The 21331-nt window shown below is 42.9% G+C and overlaps 1 protein-coding gene across 2 annotated transcripts in view; it reads right to left on the reverse strand.

The window, feature by feature from the left end:
- The window catches only part of ccdc88ab (coiled-coil domain containing 88Ab), an 87130-nt gene extending 74515 nt beyond the window's left edge, over positions 1-12615 (reverse strand). For both annotated transcript variants that reach the window (XM_030070319.1, XM_030070318.1), the window contains exons 1-2: positions 11908-12615; positions 11642-11742 (exon numbers count right to left, since the gene is read on the reverse strand). In XM_030070319.1, coding sequence (XP_029926179.1) covers positions 11642-11742; positions 11908-11970 — 164 coding nt within the window. In that variant the 5' untranslated portion in view covers positions 11971-12615. The remainder of the gene's footprint in view (positions 1-11641; positions 11743-11907) is intronic.
- Between the last annotated feature and the right edge of the window lie 8716 nt (positions 12616-21331).

The raw sequence follows: 21331 nt of genomic DNA on the forward strand, positions 1-21331 counted from the left end.
AGTGTGTGTTGCCCAAGGGGTTCTGAAGTTGCATGCATGACTGCTGATGTTATCACGGGTATCAACACGTTTTAGTGAGGGTCATAGACATTCCATGCGCTCACACAGTGCCACCTCCAAAGCCTCGGTTATCAAAACAATCCACACAAGCCATTTGCATGTGTATGGAAATCCCTTGTCAAATCTCAGATCCTTTCTTCACCGTGTTTCAGTGACAAAGGCTCATTAGCCAAACGCCCTGACAAGTTTATTGTTGCGACTGACGGTATGATACAAAGGGGTAGTCGAGTGTTTCCTTGCACTGTGTGCCTCTGTCCCCTTGGAATGTGTGACATGCCAGCTCAGCTATCTGTCAGTTACCTGATCACTACCAATCAGTCATCCATGTATTCATTCGCTAATTATTTTCCCATGTTTGCATTTAGAGAGAGCCTGTCAGGGCTTGTTGAAAGTTTACCGAGAGGGGAAGTCGTATTCACGGAAGAACTCACTGAAAATGAAAACCTTTCACACTGGCATGGCAGTCTTTGGAGACAAGTTGTATGCAGACCTCATGGCCTTAATGTGATATCTACTGATCCCTGTAGGGAAATTCCCATTCCCCTTGCCTCCCCGTCACAGGGAGGTTGGATTGCAGGGTCAGTAACAGAGACTCACTTGGTTGTTTCATAGCACTTTGGGTGAGCGGACGCTTGCCGAAATGCGGGGCTTTAAGTGTGTTTTTTCCTTATTTGCCGTGCCAAACCGTGTCTTATCCTGTTCATTCAAAAGGCAGCCATTGTTCCCAAGAATAATGCATTTTTGCTGCACCATTCCACAATTTTGCCTCCCATCTCAGAACCGTCTAAACAGGCTGTACTATAATATAAAGGTCCACTAATGAATACTATTCATTCTCAACCGGGACTGTCACCAAGTGAATATGCAGTTGTGCAGTGACAGAGTTTGACCTTTAAGCAAGTTTTCATCGTAACAGTGCAGGAAGTTTAATTTTTAAACTTTCTACACTACAGTGTTATTAAACACAGTGGAACATACTCTGTCAGGACACTTTATTTAAACGACCTGGATGAATTTGTATTTTGGTGATGGAATGGTTTCTAAGAACACTGAGATCTCTGCTTGTGGCATACTGATGTGTGGACGTGTTTGCATGCTTCCATCGATCACAACACAGGTTTGTTGTCGCTATGTACATCTTTCTTCAAAGCATGTACATTCCATGACCCATATACAGTGTAAGGATCATTAAACATGCAACTCAGTAAAGGGGGGAGGAGAGTCCTGTGCATGTGTGTATGTGTGTGAGTGTGTGTGCACATGTGCAGTCATGCATGTGTCTGCATGTCTGCATCTGCGCTCCAGAACAACACAGCTATGTTTGTGTCTGTATGGGGGAAGTGCTTAATCATGAAATCTCACAACCCAGTGTGCATTTGTTCGTAATGTTATTCAACTTTTTCGCTTGCGCTGCTCCAAAGGGGAGGTCAGAGCGCAGGGGAGGGATTCGGTGACTCTCTCAATGACACTTCAGCGGGGCGGATGCTTGCTGTCTCATGGGACTTCCGGTTGAGTGACGTCTTCCTAATCACAACACCACCCCGCTGCCCTGCTTCTACCAACACCAGGCAAGCCGACATCCATTTTTTACCCAAATAAATCCACTGGAACCTGGTTCATGACCGGAAGAAAGAACTTTATCAAGCTGCTTCAAAAGTTAAGTGTTTATCTGTTTATTTATTTAATAATGTTTTTACAGTTTAAGCTTAATATTAAGGGAAATCATTTTAAATGAAGCAACATACTCAAAGAAAAGTGCAATATTTCAGATTTGGAGTGGAGAGGCCTTTTTTCTCAAGTCAAGGTCTGCAGTGTGGATGTGTTAATAGGTCTTTTGATCAGCCTCCAACGCCCCCCCACATACACACACACACACACTAATCATGCTAATCAGAAGGACACAGTGTTCTTTCTAACAATGGTCTAAATGAACACGGTCATGTGACACCCCCCCCCGCCCCCCCATTACCCTCCCACCACCCCACACGCGTAGCCCCTTTCAAGGCCTGCAGTGGGGGGTCCTATTTAACCCCGTAATTAAAACGCACAGAGGAGGGCATAATCCTGTCAGGGTGAGGAGGGTGACGTGGTGAGGGAGGTGTGAGAGACAGAGAGGGAAAAAGAGCGAGCGTCGCCCGTTCACACATTCCATCGCCACGCGGACTGGAAGCCAAGAACATGGCGGACACAGTGGCACGACCGTGAAAATGCCACACAATTCTCCCTTCAGCTTTCGTTGGCTCCGTCTCTGATCCCCTGCACACACAAACACACACTAGCACGCGACGGAGCACCCCCCCCCTACCCCATGTGGGTCGGCAAGCATATGAATAACAGGGTTTAGTTAGTGGCGGTTAGGGGGGAGGAGACGCGATCCCAGATACTGTCCTCCTGCCTGTTCCCAATGATACAACAAAGTGAGGACTTTGAAAAGACAGACAGCTTAAAAATAGACAGTCAAGCCAGCAAGTCAGACAACCGATCAGCAAGTCAGTCAGAAGGCCAGTCAATAAGTCAGTCAGTGCTGTCAATAGTCAGCCTTGTGCACAGCCTGGGGCTACTGGGCTTTCTCCTCTCATCTCCTGGCTTTGATTGGCTGGGTAGGTTAGTGAGTAGCTTTAACCCATATATGACAGGCTACATTACAGTCAGCATGAGCGCCCAGGCACACGCACGTGCATGCACGCACACACACAGTGGAAAAGCAGGCTACATTTGGCCACGTGCTGGGGATAGAGCTTGTGAGCCATGCTGTCCAAATATAGTGGGGGACTGTGTGTGTGTGTGTGTGTGTGTGTGTGTGTGTGTGACTGGGAAAGCCAAACAGCCATGAGGAATGTGGGGGATGAGCAGTTATTAGAAGTTACAGTGTCTGAGCTAAACAGCTCAGAGTAAGATGATTGTGTGTGGGTGTGTTTCGATCAAGATCCTCAACTGAAACAGGTTAACGTCAATAGAAAACATGAGGAGTCGTCCACTCACAGCAAATTACAACATACAATTATGGTTGTAAAAATACCAAGGTTTTTGCCTAATGATCCCATCACCAGAGCCAGGACCACATACAGATGTATTATCTAAATGACACAATGGTATGTGGATTGTGTCTTGTTGAAGCTCTTAAGCACAGTGAATGCAAGCTCGCGTTTTAACCCATGTGGCTTCACAGCATCTTTTAGAACTGGACATAACACTCAAATCAGTGGTGTACTGCGAATTTTAATTTTACACTTTATGCTAATGTGACCTAACACATTATACTTTGTAATACTGAATAGCATTTGCAGTTTGTAGCATCTCATGTATGTCATGAGGGCAGGCAAGTCAACCAATTGAGGGACCACTTCACTGCAAAAACTACATATTCTGTATCTTTTAGTCACATCAAGTTGTCTTGAATGCCCAACAAAAGAAGTTTCTAAATCACAGAGAACAAAGGTTGCAAAAGCTGTGGTCATTTCTGTAAGAATGGAGTTGATGGGCAACCTTAACAATTGTCAGAAATTCAAGCCAACTCAGGCCAAGTAAATGTTACAAAATATATAGCTTTTGGGTGAAGTATTCCTTTACAGAGGGCCAACCAACAGCTCATTCTTTAGCCTATATTACAACTACAGGTTTTGCCTGTTTGTAGCTACCAATAAGAAGAGGCAGGGGAAGAAAATCAGTTAGCAATGCAAACATAAATGTTGGGGGCGTACCGTTCATCAGGTCATGCCAAGGTAAACAGACTGTCAGAGGATTGCATTGCACCACAATGAAACGCTACACTGCAAAACCAATGTATTACAACACAAACGTAAGATGATTACATGTGGCATTTTCTCATTGCCCACTCTTTACCCCATGGGAAAAGCAGAATACAAACAGTGACCATCGGACACTCGGTATGTACTTCTGATTGTCCTATTTCCTCGCCTTGGCTTTTTCACAGACCCTATTCTCTCCAGTCTTTGTCTTCCTGTGCATTTCCATGGGGCCTCTTCCCATTCCTCTGCCCTTGTATCCATAGGGACCGCTGCTAAACTCTTTCCTGCCTTGTTTCACAATTGCAATTAAGGAGGCACCCAAAACCACCTTCTCGCTGGCAACGCTGAACCCGAGTCATTTGCAAACCCCAAAGATCAATTATTTATCTGATCCATTATTTTCAACTGGCTACACAGACTCGCGTTTCATTTGGGATTTGTGGGGAACAAAAGGGCTGATACATAATCCATTTTTCACCATTAGCTCATTTAAGATCGCGCCGAAAATCAAGCCCCAGTTTGATTTCTGAAATATTACTGAGGTTCTTGGCAATCGTGGTTGAGCACGGGGGAAATTTTCCAAGACAAATACCCTGTTCCAACTGGTATGAGCCCAAGTAACCAGAAATATTATCAGTGCATCACAGTTGCAATCTTCTCTCAACAGCGAGTTACGTGAAATGCAAGTAGCATGCTGTAGAATTGGTTAGATATGTCACTATGCTATTTCTTCAAGCATGTTGAGACACGGTACAGCCCTGAAATTCTAATTAACATTGAAAACACTTTAACTCGAATGTCCGCAAGTATAAGATACAGGTTTAGCAGTTTGGTTTTGCATGGCTCAGGCTGAGATACACATAAAACAACAGACAGCCCATTCCTATAGGGGTTGCTCCTATGGGCTTTGATATGTCCTTGGTCTATGGGTTTAAAGTGGCCACATTAACACAAGCTTGTTAAAAGTTCTGTCCTCAAGGTCACCGCAGCTGTTTCCTGTCCAACTCAATATGCATCCTCCTGCCAGACTGATGCACAAAGAAAGAGTGGCATGGCGAAAGGAGGAAGATGAGGATGAGGAGTGGACTCTACTCTTTGAAGTAGAGGACTGCAGACCTGAGGGCCAGGGCAGCACCAGTGGGGGAACTCAACAGACAGACACCTCAGCGGCAGGTCTGCTCGCCTCTTTTCTCTAGTCCAGCTGGAATCCCAACTATGCCTGCTGTAACTAGCCCTGGAGAAAACCAACAAAGGCCTCGGCACGCTGCTCAAAGAAAACAGAGAAGGGGAGAAAGGGGGAGGGATGGACAGAGCAAGGGAGGAGAAAGGAGCAGAGGAGGTGAAGCATGGAAAGTGAGGAAAACAGAAGGAGGGATGAGAGAACGGGGGAAAGAGCAAGAGGCAGCAGGGGAGTTGAGGCATGATGAAACAGAGATGACAGAGAGAGGGAGAAAGAGATGCAAGAACAACAGTGAGGAATGAGGGGGAAAAAACAGGTTGAGGGAAAAGAAAGAGGGTTAAGAAGTGAATGCCAAGTGAGGAAAAACAGAGAAAAGAGATGGTATACCGACAAGCTGTGTCCAAGGCATTCAGTGCTCATTAAGCTCTAAACTGAGCGACCCGTTCTTTTTTCTGACCACTTAATTGAAAATGGCAGAAGGTATATTTTGTCAGTTCCCTTTTGTAAGACTAAAAATGGATTCCAATCACATCTTTTGCTTGCTTAAGTCATCTCAGAAGGGCTCCATTGAGGTTATTTCTTGCTCCCGTGTGCCCGAAGAGGGAATTTTTCAATGTCCATATAAAACCTTCTCCACTGATAACGTTATCACCTAATCCTCTGTCAGCCCAGGATTTTACAGCAAGCATAACAGAGGTGAATCACATGAACCATGCTTGTGGGATGTATCTGGAATAATGCGCTGTGAGACGAGCAACTAATTTTCAGTTCCTTCACAAGTACAAGAAGCTGAATGACAGAGATTGAGATAAACTGCAGCCATGAAATCTCTCATGAAAATGCAGCTCTGACTATCAGACAAGACCTTACCTCTATGTCTGTTGTCTTTTCTAGACAGTAAAAGAAGACTCTTTGATCTAAAAAAAAAAAATGTGCATTTGTGAAGGATGATTTGAGGTATTTTTCCAATGCGATTATTAGATGATTGCCTCAAAATATTTACATTCCAGCCAATAATTTATTTTATTTATCCTTCATTTAGCCAGGACAGTCCCATTGAGATACAAATCTCTCCCGGTCAAGACAGCAGCCCGATTCGTTTCATGTTAAAACAATCTCACATGACAGAATCCATACGCTACATGAAAGCAACACAAGGGAGGCACGCAGGCTATATCAGCGATATCCAAACACAGTCCACCTCAAGTCAAGGAAATCATGTAAAACAAAATGTTTCATAGTAGTTTGTAAAGGACCTTTAAAAATAGGACATTTGAAAGAATCCAATTAGTGGATCTGGTGCTATAGTTGCTTGTATGGAAGTATAAAATGCATGGAATATAAGCAGGTAGTTTACCTAACAATGCCGTGGCAAAAAATAGCAACATATGTATTTTTCTCCTCTGGCATAAAGATAACTATCCTAAAGAGTCATATAAAATGCAATGATGAGTGTGTGATTTGTTGCAAAATGTGATGCAGCATGATATGCAGAATCCATATTCTTCAATAAGGATGAAGTTGATGGGTATAATGTTGCTACTATGTCCATGTAAAAAGCCCCACAGAATGAAATAGTGCATTTAACAAACACAGGAAAAATATCTGAATATCTTTAAATATCTGAATATCTTTAAAAGCACGGCCAATCAGACTCGGCTCTCAGGCCTTAGCACTTCATTCAAGTGCCTTCCCTTGACACAAATCTTATCTGCTGTTAAGCTGGTTGCTCATGTGCAGAGTGTGTGTGTGCGTGTTGGTGCTGAAAGCCAATTTGGTCCTGAAAAGAGGCGATGACAGAAGAAGTGCGGACCGCTGCCAGCCAGTGTATGTGCGCCTATACAAGGGCCGTAATGTGGCCTTGAGAGAAAAAAAACAGGACCGCCTGCAGGCTGGAGTTTGGCTGCCACAGAACATTTAACTATGTTCAACAAACCATTTGGCTTCTTGGAATTGCTTCAGTCCTTAGTGAGAATTATGCACGGGAAGTCCATATTGTAACCATTACAGAAAGCCCATCAGACATTGCAAAGGCTTAACATCTGCATTCAAATGGATCCATGGTCAGTGACTCATCAGTTTACCACTGGTATCAATCCCATCCATGTCTGTGTGCTATCTGCAAGAACATGCAGTTGACTATTTGGGGAGTACAATTCACTTTAGGTAGCCCATAGATTCTCTTCTTCAATTCTTTAACCATTAGGACATTAACCTAAAGAGTATATATAACAACAACAACTTGCCCATACCTGCATGCTCTTAACCCAAACCAGCAAACAATCAGTTCTTGAACTGATCTGCAGGGTGAAAGCCGCAGATATTCTGGACATCCTATTGGTGAGAAACAGCCCATGAAGACAAAAGCTGTGTAACTGGTTTGCAAGGAATCATGGAGAATACATCAAGTTGAATTTGTACTTGTGCAAGCATTACACACACCCACACACACACATAGACATTATCCCATCAACAGGTCAGCTGCAGAAGACTGCCTGGTAAAGAACTGGCCAGGAGAGCAGAGAATTCAACTGGACAGTTGTCACTCACACAAAAATTTAATTGGCTCCCTCTCGCTAAGCGGGAAAGCCAATTGGTTTGACAGCACTGAAGATGCAATCTAATTGGCTAGGTGATGTCAGTCATGGTGGGCTGGGGAAGGGGAGGGGGGTCATGGTGCCATCTGGGTCTCAGCAAACCGTTAGATAATCCTGGAGTGTTTTTTCTTTTCTCTCTCTCTCTCTCTCTCTCTCTCTCTCTCTCTCTCTCTCTCTCCCCTCTGTTCCGTCTCTGTCTGTCTCTCTCTCTACCAGTCTCTGTATTCTTGTTACGTGACAACTGCTGCCAGTCTGTCTCTCTGATATGTCTGCCGGCAGCTTGGTTAGAGCCAGACAAAGACATGCACACAGCAACACTATACATTTTAGTGCAGCAGCTGAAGTCACCAGCCGTTTTCACAGAGGCTGTCAAAACCCTGTGCAACAACTGGAGCACAAAAAAAAAAGAAAAATCAATGTTTTTAAAAAGCCAATGCTGCTAATGCCAGGTCAGTTTAGTGTAGTGTGTGGGTGTGGGTGAGAGAGAAGATGAGCATTTAAAGAGCATATTTAATATTTTCTGTATGAATGAATTCCATCCTGGTTTGTGCTTGATGGCTTGTACTTCAAAGTTGCATCCTCCTCTGTGGAGTGTGTTTCTTGGCTGCAGACACCTTTTTGTTGAAGAACAGTGTTATCAATGTAAGTACCAGCAGCTACTGAGTGAAGGAAGGCACCGGGCAAGTCTGATCACAGGCGGCTCCATGCCAACTAATTGTTTACACAGAGTCTTGTGTGTGTGCCCATGTATTGGAACCTACACAATCTCAGTTCATTATCACCATAAGCTCTGCAAAGAAGTCGGGGAAAAACACGCACCTCAGGTTTCTAAGCCACTTTTAATGAGAGCCAGAGAGGCTGAGTGGCACATTGCAAAGTACCTCATTCTTCCAGTCAAAACAAAGCCTGCCGAATATGATCATACTTGTAAACCTGCACCCTATTCAACCAGCTGAATTCTACTTTTGATCTGTATCAAATTATCTGGTAATATAGTTTACTTAACTAATTACCATCCCTTCTCCCCATAATACTGAATGAGCCCAAGTTATGTCAAAGCACCAGCATCTGCACTTCTACATAAAGGAAGAAAAGACATAACTGGCATAGCATATAGTCTTTGCTGGGTGCTTTTATTCAAAATGTATGAGTACATATGAAGTTTATGTATTACAGGTGGCCCCAATGGCACTCACACCCTTCATCCTAGCAGTGTTATAATCCCATGCTCATGTGACAGAGACTCTCACTCATTTACAGCCATGCCCCAAAGAGGATGATGCATGATGATGTGTAATGTGAACATTAGCTTGTGACAAGGTCTGTTTTAGCTGGATAAGCCTGTCGGAGGTGAGCGCGCAGTCATGGCTGAGTGGGAGAGGCAGGCAAAGCGCAGCCTCACCGATGCAACATCTGACAATAGGCCTTCTGTGTGGGAGGGTGGCTGGGCAAGACGACTGCCAACAGCTGCCTGACTCCCAAACCAAATGCAGGCACACACACACTCCCACAGAGGCACAGAATCCCAGCATAAAAGCACACGCGCACACACATATACTTAAAACACACACACACAGAGCTGGTTGTGGACTGGCAATCCCCAACATCCTGTCAGGTGATCAGTAAAACAGTCACAGTTCATTTCTGCTCAACAGTGGCTGTTCTCTGTGTCCACAGCGGTGCTATAGCAACCACAGAGGAGTCCCTCCATCTCATTTCATGTACAGGCCTTTTGTATCCTGAAATCCTATCGAGTAGCTGGTCAGAAATCTCAATATACGAAAAGCTGTGAGGTCACTGTATGGTATTGCCAGGCAATACTGGCAAAACCAAACATTCAATATCAACGTTGTGGCCATACTATAGGGATGACTATTGTTTTTTGATAAACAACCACAAGTGATGTGAATATGATGACCAAACATAGACACAAATAACAGAACAGCTAGAATGGTCAGATAAAGTTGCAGCTCTTGACTGTAATGCAACCTTTAAAACCAGGGAAAGACAACACTTATATCATATCATATCCCAAATCCCACATGATATCTAGTGTCATATCACAATATCAATGCCATATCAATATATCACTCAGTCCTGGTATGTGGCAATCTTTTGCACCTCATCCCCCTCTCTTTGCCTGTCTTGTTTGTGGTTTGATGCAGATTTCTGCACGACCAATTTGGCGTGTCATTTTTTATCTCCCTCTCTCTCTCTTCCTCCCTCCTCCCTCACATCCTTCCGGTTGCTCTCAACTCTATAACGTCCCATAGGGGGAAAATGCTCTAAAAATAATGAACTGTTTGCCACAGCGATGAGGCAGTGGGTGGAAGTGGCAAGACGTTTCATTTAGACCAACTAAGCCTGCCCGTAACTTGAAGATACCACTGTGACAGGCTGGGGGCTTTGTGGAGGAAGAGGAGGAGGGAAAAAATAGGCACGGATAGGGAATAAAAGCAGAAGATGAGAGGGTGGCTGAACCCTGGGTTGGATTAGGAGAGAGAGAGAGAGATACAGCGGAAGAGGAGGAAGTCGAGGACACGAGAGGAAAAGGACACCGTCCGGTGTAAGGCAATGGCCTGTGAGGTTAATCAGCTCCTCATGCCGCACAGCTCCAGCTTAACCCTTCTAACACAATCTGCAGCAGATACCAAGAGGGATACTTTGAACACACAGAGACAAAGAGAAAGAGAGATTTACTTAAGAGACCCTGACTGCTCCTTATCCACACCACCATACCATCCCAGCTTTAGGCATAAGGTAGCCACTGAATCCCGATGACACAATCAATACAGTCTGCCTATGTAAGCAGTTCCGATCTATTCATTTTTCATGACACATTCTACACCCCATCCTTGCGCCCACAAAACTGCAACACCGTTTTCAGAAGTGAAAATCAATCCTATTGTTGAGAGGACTTGGTTGAATGATTCCATAACAGCCAAGGAGGAGGAAGGAGTAAATGCTGACAGTGGGGACCGTGGCATTAGAGTTGAAATGTGGAAAATATTAAAAAAAAAAATGTGCTGCTAGCAGGAAATAGCAGCCCAGAGCCAGACAAAGGAATGGAAAGCCTTCTTATGTGGTGCTATATGTGTCAGGCGGTGACTGGAAAAGACAGATTGATTTCCACATCTAATGCCTCCTCCTCCTCCTCCTCCTCCTCCTCCTCCTCCTCCTCCAGCAGCCTCTCTCTCTCTCTCCCTCTCTCTCTCCCCATCAACAGAGCTGTCAAGCATCTGAATGAAAAGAATTTTAAAAATGTACAACCAGCTTATAATAACCATCAGATCGACTTGTACGACTGTGGCGCCCTGCATTATCAGCGAAGGATCTGAAGTGTTTTGCATTCAGCACCCAGACTCTTTTCAGTGTTTCTGCCGGTCTGCATCTACAGTAAGAGGTCAGACAGAGCGCCGCAGCTTGCAGGGGCGGGGTGTCTTCCAGTCGTCTGCAGATGACGGTCTAGGGCTGCCTGAAAAAACACCGACCGGCCAACTGGAAGCTGATGAGCTGACTGCTGCCTCCTCCTCCTTGCACCAGAGATTCTTGAAGACGGTCCCGCACGGCTCCAGGGGATCCAAACAATAACCGTCTGCAAAGATTTCTGCCGGTGTGACCTATCATTGTCCCCAATACAAGGTCCCATTGTGCCTAGCCTATATTCACACTATTCTGTCTCAGTAGACGATTCACAGGCCTAGACAGAGGCTGAGAGTGATTTAGGAACCGATGGGACGGCCCATGCTGGGATGATCCCGCTTGGGGCCTCAAGGCAACTATCTTCTAGGTTATAGCCCCCCAGACAAGAGGTCACCAATGGACTATGTACACTATGCAAGGGTGATACTTCACATTTTCTAAATTTACATCCAGATAGCTGGGATAGTGTGCAAGTTTATCTGGCAGGGCTATAATTCACAAATTTCAGCTTGGAGTTTTTGGGTCACTTGGGAATGCACGCCCCCATAACCGGCTATGGTTGCCAACTGGGACTCCAGGTGTTACAAAAAAAAAAAAAAATGAAGGGGTGAATATGTGGAAAAATTACTTACATCTCCAGCATTATCTCATTCAGGTAAATCCCATCCACTAATTCTATATATTCCGATAATTTGGTGCCATCGTTCACTGTGGGCTGCCCGACTGTCTTCACCTGCAAATGAATGGGACAGTGCAGAGGTGTCAAGATGATTGATACACACTTATAGGGAATGCATTGGCAGGGCAGGGGTGTGTGAGGTGGGGGGGGGGGGGGGGGGGGGGGGGGGTCGTTAATTAGAGGGCTTAAGAAACAGGAATGGTTAATTAGGCAGCTTACCCAGGAGACCAGAGGCGTGAGCAAGAACTGCTCCAGCAACGGGGTGAAAACCTCGCTTTCCATTTTATCCAGGCCAACGACTTCAGAAAATCTGGGAAGGAGGAAGAAAAAAAAAAAAAACCCTACGAACTCCTTGTCGGGAGGTTCTCTTGAGCGGCGTGTATTTAGACTCCGCTCCTGTTGGTTGGTTCAATTAAACCGACGCTCATTTTGGCAAAGCAGGTAAAGGCAAATGACCAGGGAAAGGCCTCCGCTTCCTTTGAAATATATTGGGGAGGGGGAAAAATGTAATCCAGTACAATCTTCCGTTTCCAGTGCCAGCGAAGGGGCTTGGGTACCTCCTTGGGAAGGGCAGGGAATCACATTTTTTCTTGAAAAGCTTTAGGAGGCGATCTCAGGTTTTGCGGCTCACAGTCAGCTGACCTACCTACAGAGGCGAGGGAAGGTAGACTACATGAGACCTGGGCAGGTAGTCTATGGGGTTTTGAGGCAGGCTATAGTACAAAAAGCCCCATTAGTCAAAGATCCATGCAGGAGCACAGCGCACAGACAGGCAGGGGAACATGCATCCAGCACGCCGAGATAAAAAGAAGCAAATCCCGCTGCAAACGAATGAATCAGAGGCTCCTTGTTTTCTACAAGCGCCGGCTGCTTTTACTCCTCATCTTTATTGGCGAGAAATCCGTCTTGTCTGCTCGCTCGCGTCTCCCCCTCCTCCTCCCTTCAAATGCTGCATACTACTGATTTGAGGGAATTCAGAGGATGACTGGAGGACACATAGTACCGCCTCTCTCTCTCTCTCTCTCTCTCTCTCTCTCTCTCTCTCTCTCTCCCTCTCTCGCTCCCTCCCCATACATCTCCCTCCGCCAACCTTATGCTCCTATAGCTGCCAGAACAAGAAAAATAGGGCACTGATCCCTTTCTATTTAGATTTTCTATTCCAAGTCTCATTAATAGTAATGTAAACACTTTGTATTGGAAAACATCTGGGCATCCAGTTCACTTCATTGATTTGAAGTAGAGTGGGCAGGAGCAAGGTTTTCAAGCAAAGCTAGGTCTACAGAGGAAGCATATGCAGCTCTAGTCCTGCAATGTGTGATATATATACTGCCTATGCTGTCTCTTACGCTTATGCTGTCTCTTGGCTGGCAGAAATACTGGGCACCTACATGCCCATTGTGTGCAGTTAGTCTCCAGCAGGCTGCATGTCTTAGTCAGCAGATAGAGCAGGAAGGCAAGTACTGACACCTGGTGGATAATGTCCATCTAGTGTCAGTGTTTTTGGCAAATGACTATTAAGACTGTTGGCGGTAAGATGCATTGTTTCATGACCAGCAGTTTTGCCTCAGGTGGTTCTGCTCTGAGATGAACTCTGCCCTCGTTCCTTTTGTCAAATAAAATACCACGGCTGAGTGTGCGAATGCATATTCCTGTGCGCTCATACAGATTGTGAGAATTAATGTGTTTAATGTCCAAATGTCATATCATCTAAGGTCATGGCGCAACAACAAACCTTTTTATTTTTTAAATATAGCATAAAGTGGAGATCAAACATTACTATATGATAATCCCGGAGTGACTTGTGATTGATTTGTGGGACACTTTATTTTGAGTTGTGACCTACTTAAAGGCTGAGGATTTTCCAACAATTAATCTCATTTTCAATACATATGAATAGGGGATGATTATAAAGGGAAAAAATAAGGAAAATAAACTAACAAGAGTAGATAACTGATCACTGTTTCTGAGTGAAGCCCTGTGATGTGGGGAAACAGTGCCAACAGACTGTGATAAATGGCCATACATTGTCTTTGAAACAGGAAATGCAAAGTAGATTTGAACTTTCCCAGTAGCCAATAATTACAAATTTCCTGCTACTAGCTGCATCAGCAACAAGGCAATGGATAAAAAAAGGCACTGTGAGTCTAGAACCAAAGTCATTCACTATACAAGAGATAAGAGACACCTAATCAACAATTGATTAATCGCTCTGTTGGTGTGAATAGGGAGCAGAGGCCATGCAACCAAACAGCCAATTAAAAACACAATCACTGATTTGGGAATTAGGGACCCGGGACCTCTCAGGAACCAGACTATAATCAATGGGATTTTTCATGTCTCCTAAAAAGTTGAATAAGCATAATTGAGTGGCAAACATAGTGGGATAGGCAGAGCTGCACATTTGCATTTAGAATAACGGTTTGTTTTGTTGCTGCAGACTAGCTGTGTCTTGTTTGTGCTTTGCTTTGACCTGCCAAACTTGAATGACTGGAGCGGAGCGAGCTTTGGTGCACATGGACGGGTTACAGGGTGAAAAAATCCAGTTTCCTGTGAGTCGCCTGTGAAGCTGCCTGCTTTACTTTTGAAAAGCAACCGTCATTTGCGCGGCTGTCTCTGGAGTAGGAGGAGCATTAAAGCAGTCCAAAAAGGGATTTTATTGCCTCATATTTGATCTAGCACATGGTTTCAAGTGGATGCTGAGCCCAACTGAGGTATATGTGCTATAATTTTAACTCTAAGTCTGTTAATGGTCTGCTACTTTTCATGATGGATGAGTAAAGGCCGGTTTGAAGCAAGACATTCTCTTGATCTACAGAAGTACTTACTGTATTCTAGCTATTCTCTCTGAAACCAGTTGTAAAAAGTATTTTTCTTGCTGTAAAAAATGGGTGGCATGGCTCAGGAGTTATCAGAATCAGAATCAGGAATACTTGATTCGTCAGGGGGAAATTGGGTCAGCTGCAGTTGCTCTCAAGAGAAGAATATTTATAAGCATAAGTGGAATTATAAGAAATAGAAAAAGAAATAAAAAATATGTGCATTAGAAATTTGTGCATAATGCAGTTATATGGGCATTAGTCCTAATTTGTTTTAAAAAAGGATGTGTATTATGTAGAAATATGTGTATTAATCCAACAATAATATTACAGTACTAAGTACAGAAATAAGAAATTGAGAATATATAAAGACTCTACCTATATACACTGTATATACACTGAGGTAATGTGCTGTTATAGTATTGTAAAGTCCTACAGGTATGAAATTATTACACAGTTAAATAGTTAAATATGAAAGTGTGCATTTAGACATTACATTTGTAGAGTTTGATATGAAAACGTTTTGTAGGACAATGCAGAAAAAGATTCTTTGGGTAATTTAGAAATGAATATTTGATCATTTTCCCTTTTTTACTTCAAGTGTAATTCACATATTTAAGTATATAGTTATATTTGTTGTTTATTTATAGTTATTCATAATTGTTAAATTTCTGTGTTTATTTGATATCAGTGCATTGATGTTATTTTGGACAATAAAGTTCATTGTTAAATTGTCTTCATTATATATCTTTGTCACAAGTTTGATAACTGCATTTGGGGGATCATTGGAAAAAATGTGTTTCTGCAGGCCTACATATCAGCCATTGTATTGACATGTTAGACAAATGTTGGAAAGCACTTTGAGTGGTTGGTAGACTAAAAATGCTATAGAAATGCAGTCCATTTTACCATGTATCATAAAAAATATGTAAATATGTATGTTTTTGATTGGCTCACAGGCTGAATTCAAGTACCTATTCAAAATTTTGTCTTTTTTACCTTCTGTTCCTATCCTTTACTACCTTCTCCACCTCTGTGATTTGCCTCCCATGATTGAATTTCCCCTTGGAAATCAATATACCTCATCTTATCTTAATGAGGTAAAATAAAGAGAGGGCAAGTTGCGTCAAAACCATATCAAATCTAGCCTCTCTTGTAAGCTAATAAAACATCCCACACACTATTGACGCCCCATCACCCTGGTGGACAATTAAACCCAGCGGCAGATAATGAAAACCCATCATGACTCGCGTAGCGTTTGCTTACACACGTCGGCCTGAACACAATTAAGTTGTGCTCAATTACTGCGGAGGAGTCGATGGGTAATAAAGCTCAGTGTGTGTGTGTGAGTGAGATTGCTTGCATGCATTTGGGTTGGTGTGGGATTCATTAACCTTGGGCCGCACAGGACCTCATGCCTCTTTTGTCAAAATGCATTATTCATGATGCCTCTGAGTTGTTTTGTCACAAAGCGGCATCCTCTTGCAGCCAGTGACTCAGTGATTATGCAGCCTCACAGCAGCATTCCTTACACACACACACACACACACATACACTCAGATTTCAAACCAGGCAAAACTAACCAGTGGAATTCTCACCTCCTCCAAAGCTGCACCGCCTCTTTTGGGGGAGCTCCTCAAACCTTGCACAGCCAATGCACTCACAGGAGAAATCCATGGAAAATTTTCCTCCGGTTTGTGTGAGCCTAGCCTAGGGATAAAGACTCCACTGGCCAAGCCGCAGCAGCAACAGCAGCAGCACGGCACCAAGAAAGCCACAACAGCCAAAGTACACTCAGAGTTCCCCTCAGAACAACGGCGTGACCTTGTTGTCTGGTCTCACATTCAAATCTCTCTGTCTCTTCCAGATGACTGCTGTTTCCTGTTAGCTATTCTGTTGGAATTTATAAGTAACCACAGACATCTACAATTGGCTCTGTGCTGATCTCATGCTGTCTTTGAATGTGAGGCAGGCTGACTAATGCTGTTTGCTATAAACCTGAATAGAACCTGAATAGAATCATACATCATTTTTGAGACCTTGCCGTTTTTCTTCTTCATAAAACATGCTGCCTGTACTGACATCCCTTATTAAACGAACCGTTCAATACACAATACACCCTACAAAGTTCTCATCAGTGATGGTTGGACCTCCAGGGCGACTGAGAGTTAACTGACTGTGGGTGTTCATTACATTTTGAACTGGGAGCTGCAAACACATCTGCTGTATGAGAGCCATACAAAAACACACTTATAAGTTAATGAATATACTCAAACTATTCTTACGTTTGGTGTAAATTGTCTAAGCAGCACTTTTGCCATGGAAAGAATAGTTGTTGATTTCATATATTGTTGTCAAATCTGTAAATGAAAAAAAATTATTTTTGCAAATACAGAGAGCATGACAACACATTGTTGAACCGTTACATGACTGCTATATATCCATACATCTCTATAGCTATCTAGGTTTATATCTATCCATCGATCGATAGATACTGGGAATATATTTTGTGATAGATAGATAGTCTGGGAAAAATTGATTCACTTAAGTATCATGAGTTTTTTTAGGATTTTTAAAATCAATTTGCTCATTCTGAATCACTTTAAAGAAAAGATGTTGGTATCATATGAGAGCAGACGCCCTAAGAAATCCATTGGTACCAAACATGTCATGTTAGGTTGTTGGTAAGGGGACCAAATATTGCCAGGCTAAATTCTGAAAAGGGAAAAACTGGCATTTTCAGCAGGGTCCCTTGACCTCTGACCTCCAGATGTGTGAATGAAAATGGGTTCTCTGGCCACCCATGGCTCCCCCCTTTGCAGATATGCCCACCTTCTGCTAATCCCATGCAGTTTGGCCTGTTGTAAAATGGTGCATTTGTGCAGACTGGGGCCTAAACAGTCTTGGAGTTGCATCAATTGGGTTTGACTAGAAAGATTTTAATCTTCAAGGTAGTCAAAGCTTCATGAATCTTTACATCCACACACTAGAGGATAATTCAAAAAACAAAAATCACAATAAATCAGAATATCAAAGTGCAAAACTTGAAACTAGAATCGCAGTACACATCTAATACGGACCCAACTATCATGATGGTATCAAATTGGGAGATAAGCATTGTCCAAGCCCTGATAGATAGATGTGATGACTGCTCAGAGGTAATCGGGTCTTTGCAGGTCCCAAGGCTGTGGATCACTTTGTTTGGGACACTTTTTTTTTTTTTTTTTTTTTTTTTTTTTTAGCATTTTGAGAGTTTCACTGGCACTGCAACATTATAATGAGCTTCAAGTCCTGGATCACCAAAATGGCCTGGATTGCAAACAGAGCTTATTAAGGAGTGCAGCAGGGCTATGGTTACAGTGTAATGCCCTAAAACAATCACTGTGACCACAGAAAGATCATGTAAGAGAGGCATGTGAAGAAAAACAACAACAATAAAATGAGAGGTATGAAGAAAGATTTTTTGAAAGATGAGACAAAAACTGGAGCGTCCAGGAGGAAGATGAAGGAGAGAAGACAGAACGGACTTTGAATCTTATGTTATACTTAAAACAGAGTTTAGGCTTTTTCCGGGCTTTGATTTAATATATTTTTCCTGTCATAACAAAAAGACCAGTCTCATGAAATGAATTGATTTTATTTTCAATTATACAGTTTATGCTTGGACTGATGCTGAACAGATGATTCTCCCCATTTAACCTGGTTCAATATGTTTTAAACAGAAACGCTGGCACTATTTTTCCAGTACCCTTAACTGCACCCAGATCATAGAAACTGAATGGAAATCAAATTAACTTTCTATGAAACAAACACTAACAAACAAACAGTATAACCTTCATACTCAGGCTATGAGGTAAAAAACAACAAAAAAGTGGTATGTTGATGAAGACAGTTAAATTTAATTGAGTGTTATTTGTGTAGTGTCAAATCATGACAGAAGTTATCCCAAGGCACTTTACAGAAGCCCAACAAATTAGTACAATCAAAGTCTATGAAGAATTACTTTGCTGTGTCTGATTTCATTATATGACTTTATTTTGTCTTTTGTCTTTATTCTCTCAGGCACTGAAACTTAGTCATTTGACTGATGTGCACTGATTTCAGATTATTGTTGAGTCTTCATTTGTCATACAGGCTTAGACACTTAACCACTCATCAGTGAACCATCAGCCATCTCTTTGCAAGGATTACTTATATGATATCAATGGAAATTTGCTAATTTACATAAAATCCATAGGCCAGTCCTGCCAGGCTGATCTATTAAGTGATCTGTCCACTGGCCCAGGTATCCATGCAGGCAGTGAGCTGGATGGGAGTTTATGTGTGTAATCAGGTTTGGTGCATGTTGTGTGGAGAGCAGAGCCTTTTGGCAACACCAAGCCTGACAGACTTCACTATCACCATGACTCTCAGCGTCCTGGAGGCTTGCCATGCGCCATAATGTAATTACCACGCTTGTGACAAAGGCAATCATGCTTTGCCAATTCAGGTCACGGTGAGCTGTCTAAACGGCGGTTCCCTCAAGCTTATGCATGTCCATATCGGACTTTGGGGGGGAGTCCAATTACTGGCTTCTCAGTGACAGACAGGAGCAACGGTGAGAAGTCTGTCAGCCATAGGGGAGGCGGAAGGCAAGCACCATCAAATACATAATACATGCAATCATCCCATAATTGGTATGTTACAAAAAATATAGAAAAATAAAGGTTTTATTTATAAAGTGCTTCACAATAAATGTGAAAAAGGATGTGAAAGATGATACATAATCTCCTTTTTAAGGCACAGTCATGTGTGGCTGCCAGGGCGCAGAATCCTCAGTTCTCACCCCTGCTGAAAAGCCCTTTGGATTTGCATGGAAAATAAATCACCCAGGTTTGTGTGCATGTGTGTGTATGTGTGTGTGTGTGTGACTGTGTGTGTTCGTGTGTGTCAGAGATCTGTGCAGCACTCATGCAGGCTCTCCTGTTGTCACCTCCTGTAACACCACAGCATGAAAATCAGAAAAGCACTTAAACCTCTTGAGTCCAGAAGTGACCTAGACACACATACAAAATGTGTTCACACACACACACACACACACACACACACACACACACACACATACACCCAACACACAGACACAGATAGAGAGGAACATTAATGTTAAAAATAGCAACTAATTTCTGATGTCATCTGTCAGCATGTATTTATGTTACTGTCAAATCAAAGCATGATTTTAGACTTTGACATTAATCCCAAATCTGGACAAAGGAAATGGGAAGAGGAAACAATCCTGCGCTATGGTGATTTTGGTAAAAGTATTTGCATTTTTAGTGCACCCGTTCAATAGTCAGACATTTGCAAACAAAGAAATGTGCACCCAAGTTGACCAATGCTACTTAATTTTACTATGGCCTATCATGCGACTCCAAAAATAAATAAATGCATTTTTTTTCCTGATCTGTTGGCAAAAACCTGAGTATGTTAACTGCTTGTGAACAAATATTAAGGTGTCCAATCTAAGTGAAAATATGAAGAGTATACATCAACAGCATTGTCTCAGGAAGATCTGATCAATCAGTTGATCCCCACAAATCACATCAGTGCATTGTTGTCTTTTCATAGCAGAGAATCCCAGCTATTACAAAGGTCACAGAGGTCACTGTAAATCTATTAGGTGAGGATTTAAGAATTTATTGATGTATACACCAACAGCTGATAGCTATTGGAAGAGACCAACAGCGGATAGGTGTTGGATTGATTTCCATATCGGTCGATGCGCATTTACATAATAAGATCCTAAGCAAAGCCATCCTTCCCTACCAGACAAAGCGACACAACATGCTACAGCGCTGAACTGTATATATGATACTGTTGTTCCACAGAGCAATGAATGGTCCATTATGCACTAATAGTCCTCTGGAGCCGGAATTGGCTATAACGAGATCTCAGCATGACCTGAAGCCATGGCAACGAAATGAACCTCTCACAATTAATGCTATTAAATGTAGTGTATGTGTGTGTGTGTGTGTGTGTGTGGACATGCGTGATACCCAGCTATTTTCTCCTGCTATTAACTGGATTGCTTGTGTGTGTGTGTGTGTGTATGTGTGAAGTTGATCAAAAGAGAGTGTTAGAGATGTTGACACTCATCTGTTGCCATAACAACTGCAGCAACCACACTGTAGCGAGTTGGCTCACTGAATGCATGCATGGATGGCTGGCTGCCTGACAGATTGGGTAGCTGCTCAGATAGAAAGATGGCTGATTTGACTGACTTACTTGACTGACTGTCTGGACGAGTGCTGGTGCTTACCAAACCCTCTTCAGCCCTGCAGGTCCCTTCAGTGGGTTTGTGACTGCTGCATGGCCAAGCTTTGTTCCGAGGTCAAGGTTTCCGAAGATCCCAAGTATGTCCTCCAGAATTCCTGGGAAAAGTTTATAAAATTATGCAAAAGACACAGAATTTTCTATTTGATGCACTGCTGCAGCAACAAACAATGGAGTCTTAGGTTCGCTCAAAATGAGCATGATGTAGCTTCAATGAAGTGCTGAAATCTGCAGAGAAAGAGCATGAGTGACAACACAATTCAGTTCAATTTTATTTCTATAGTGTCAAACAAAACAAAAGTTTTCTCAAGGATAATGGTAGCAATAATAATAAAACTTCTGATAATAGCAGTAGTAGTTGGAACCATGATAGCAAAAATAGTAATAATGCTAATTATAGGTCTGATTGTAGTGGCAGTTAGTAACATGCAGTATGGAATATGGATATGTGAGAGAGGAGAGACGGGAGAGGGGAGAGAGTGAGCCCAGTGCATCATGGGAGGGCCCCCAGCAGTACA

The sequence above is a fragment of the Myripristis murdjan genome, chromosome 15 (assembly GCF_902150065.1).
Source record: "Myripristis murdjan chromosome 15, fMyrMur1.1, whole genome shotgun sequence".
Taxonomy (NCBI): domain Eukaryota; kingdom Metazoa; phylum Chordata; class Actinopteri; order Holocentriformes; family Holocentridae; genus Myripristis; species Myripristis murdjan.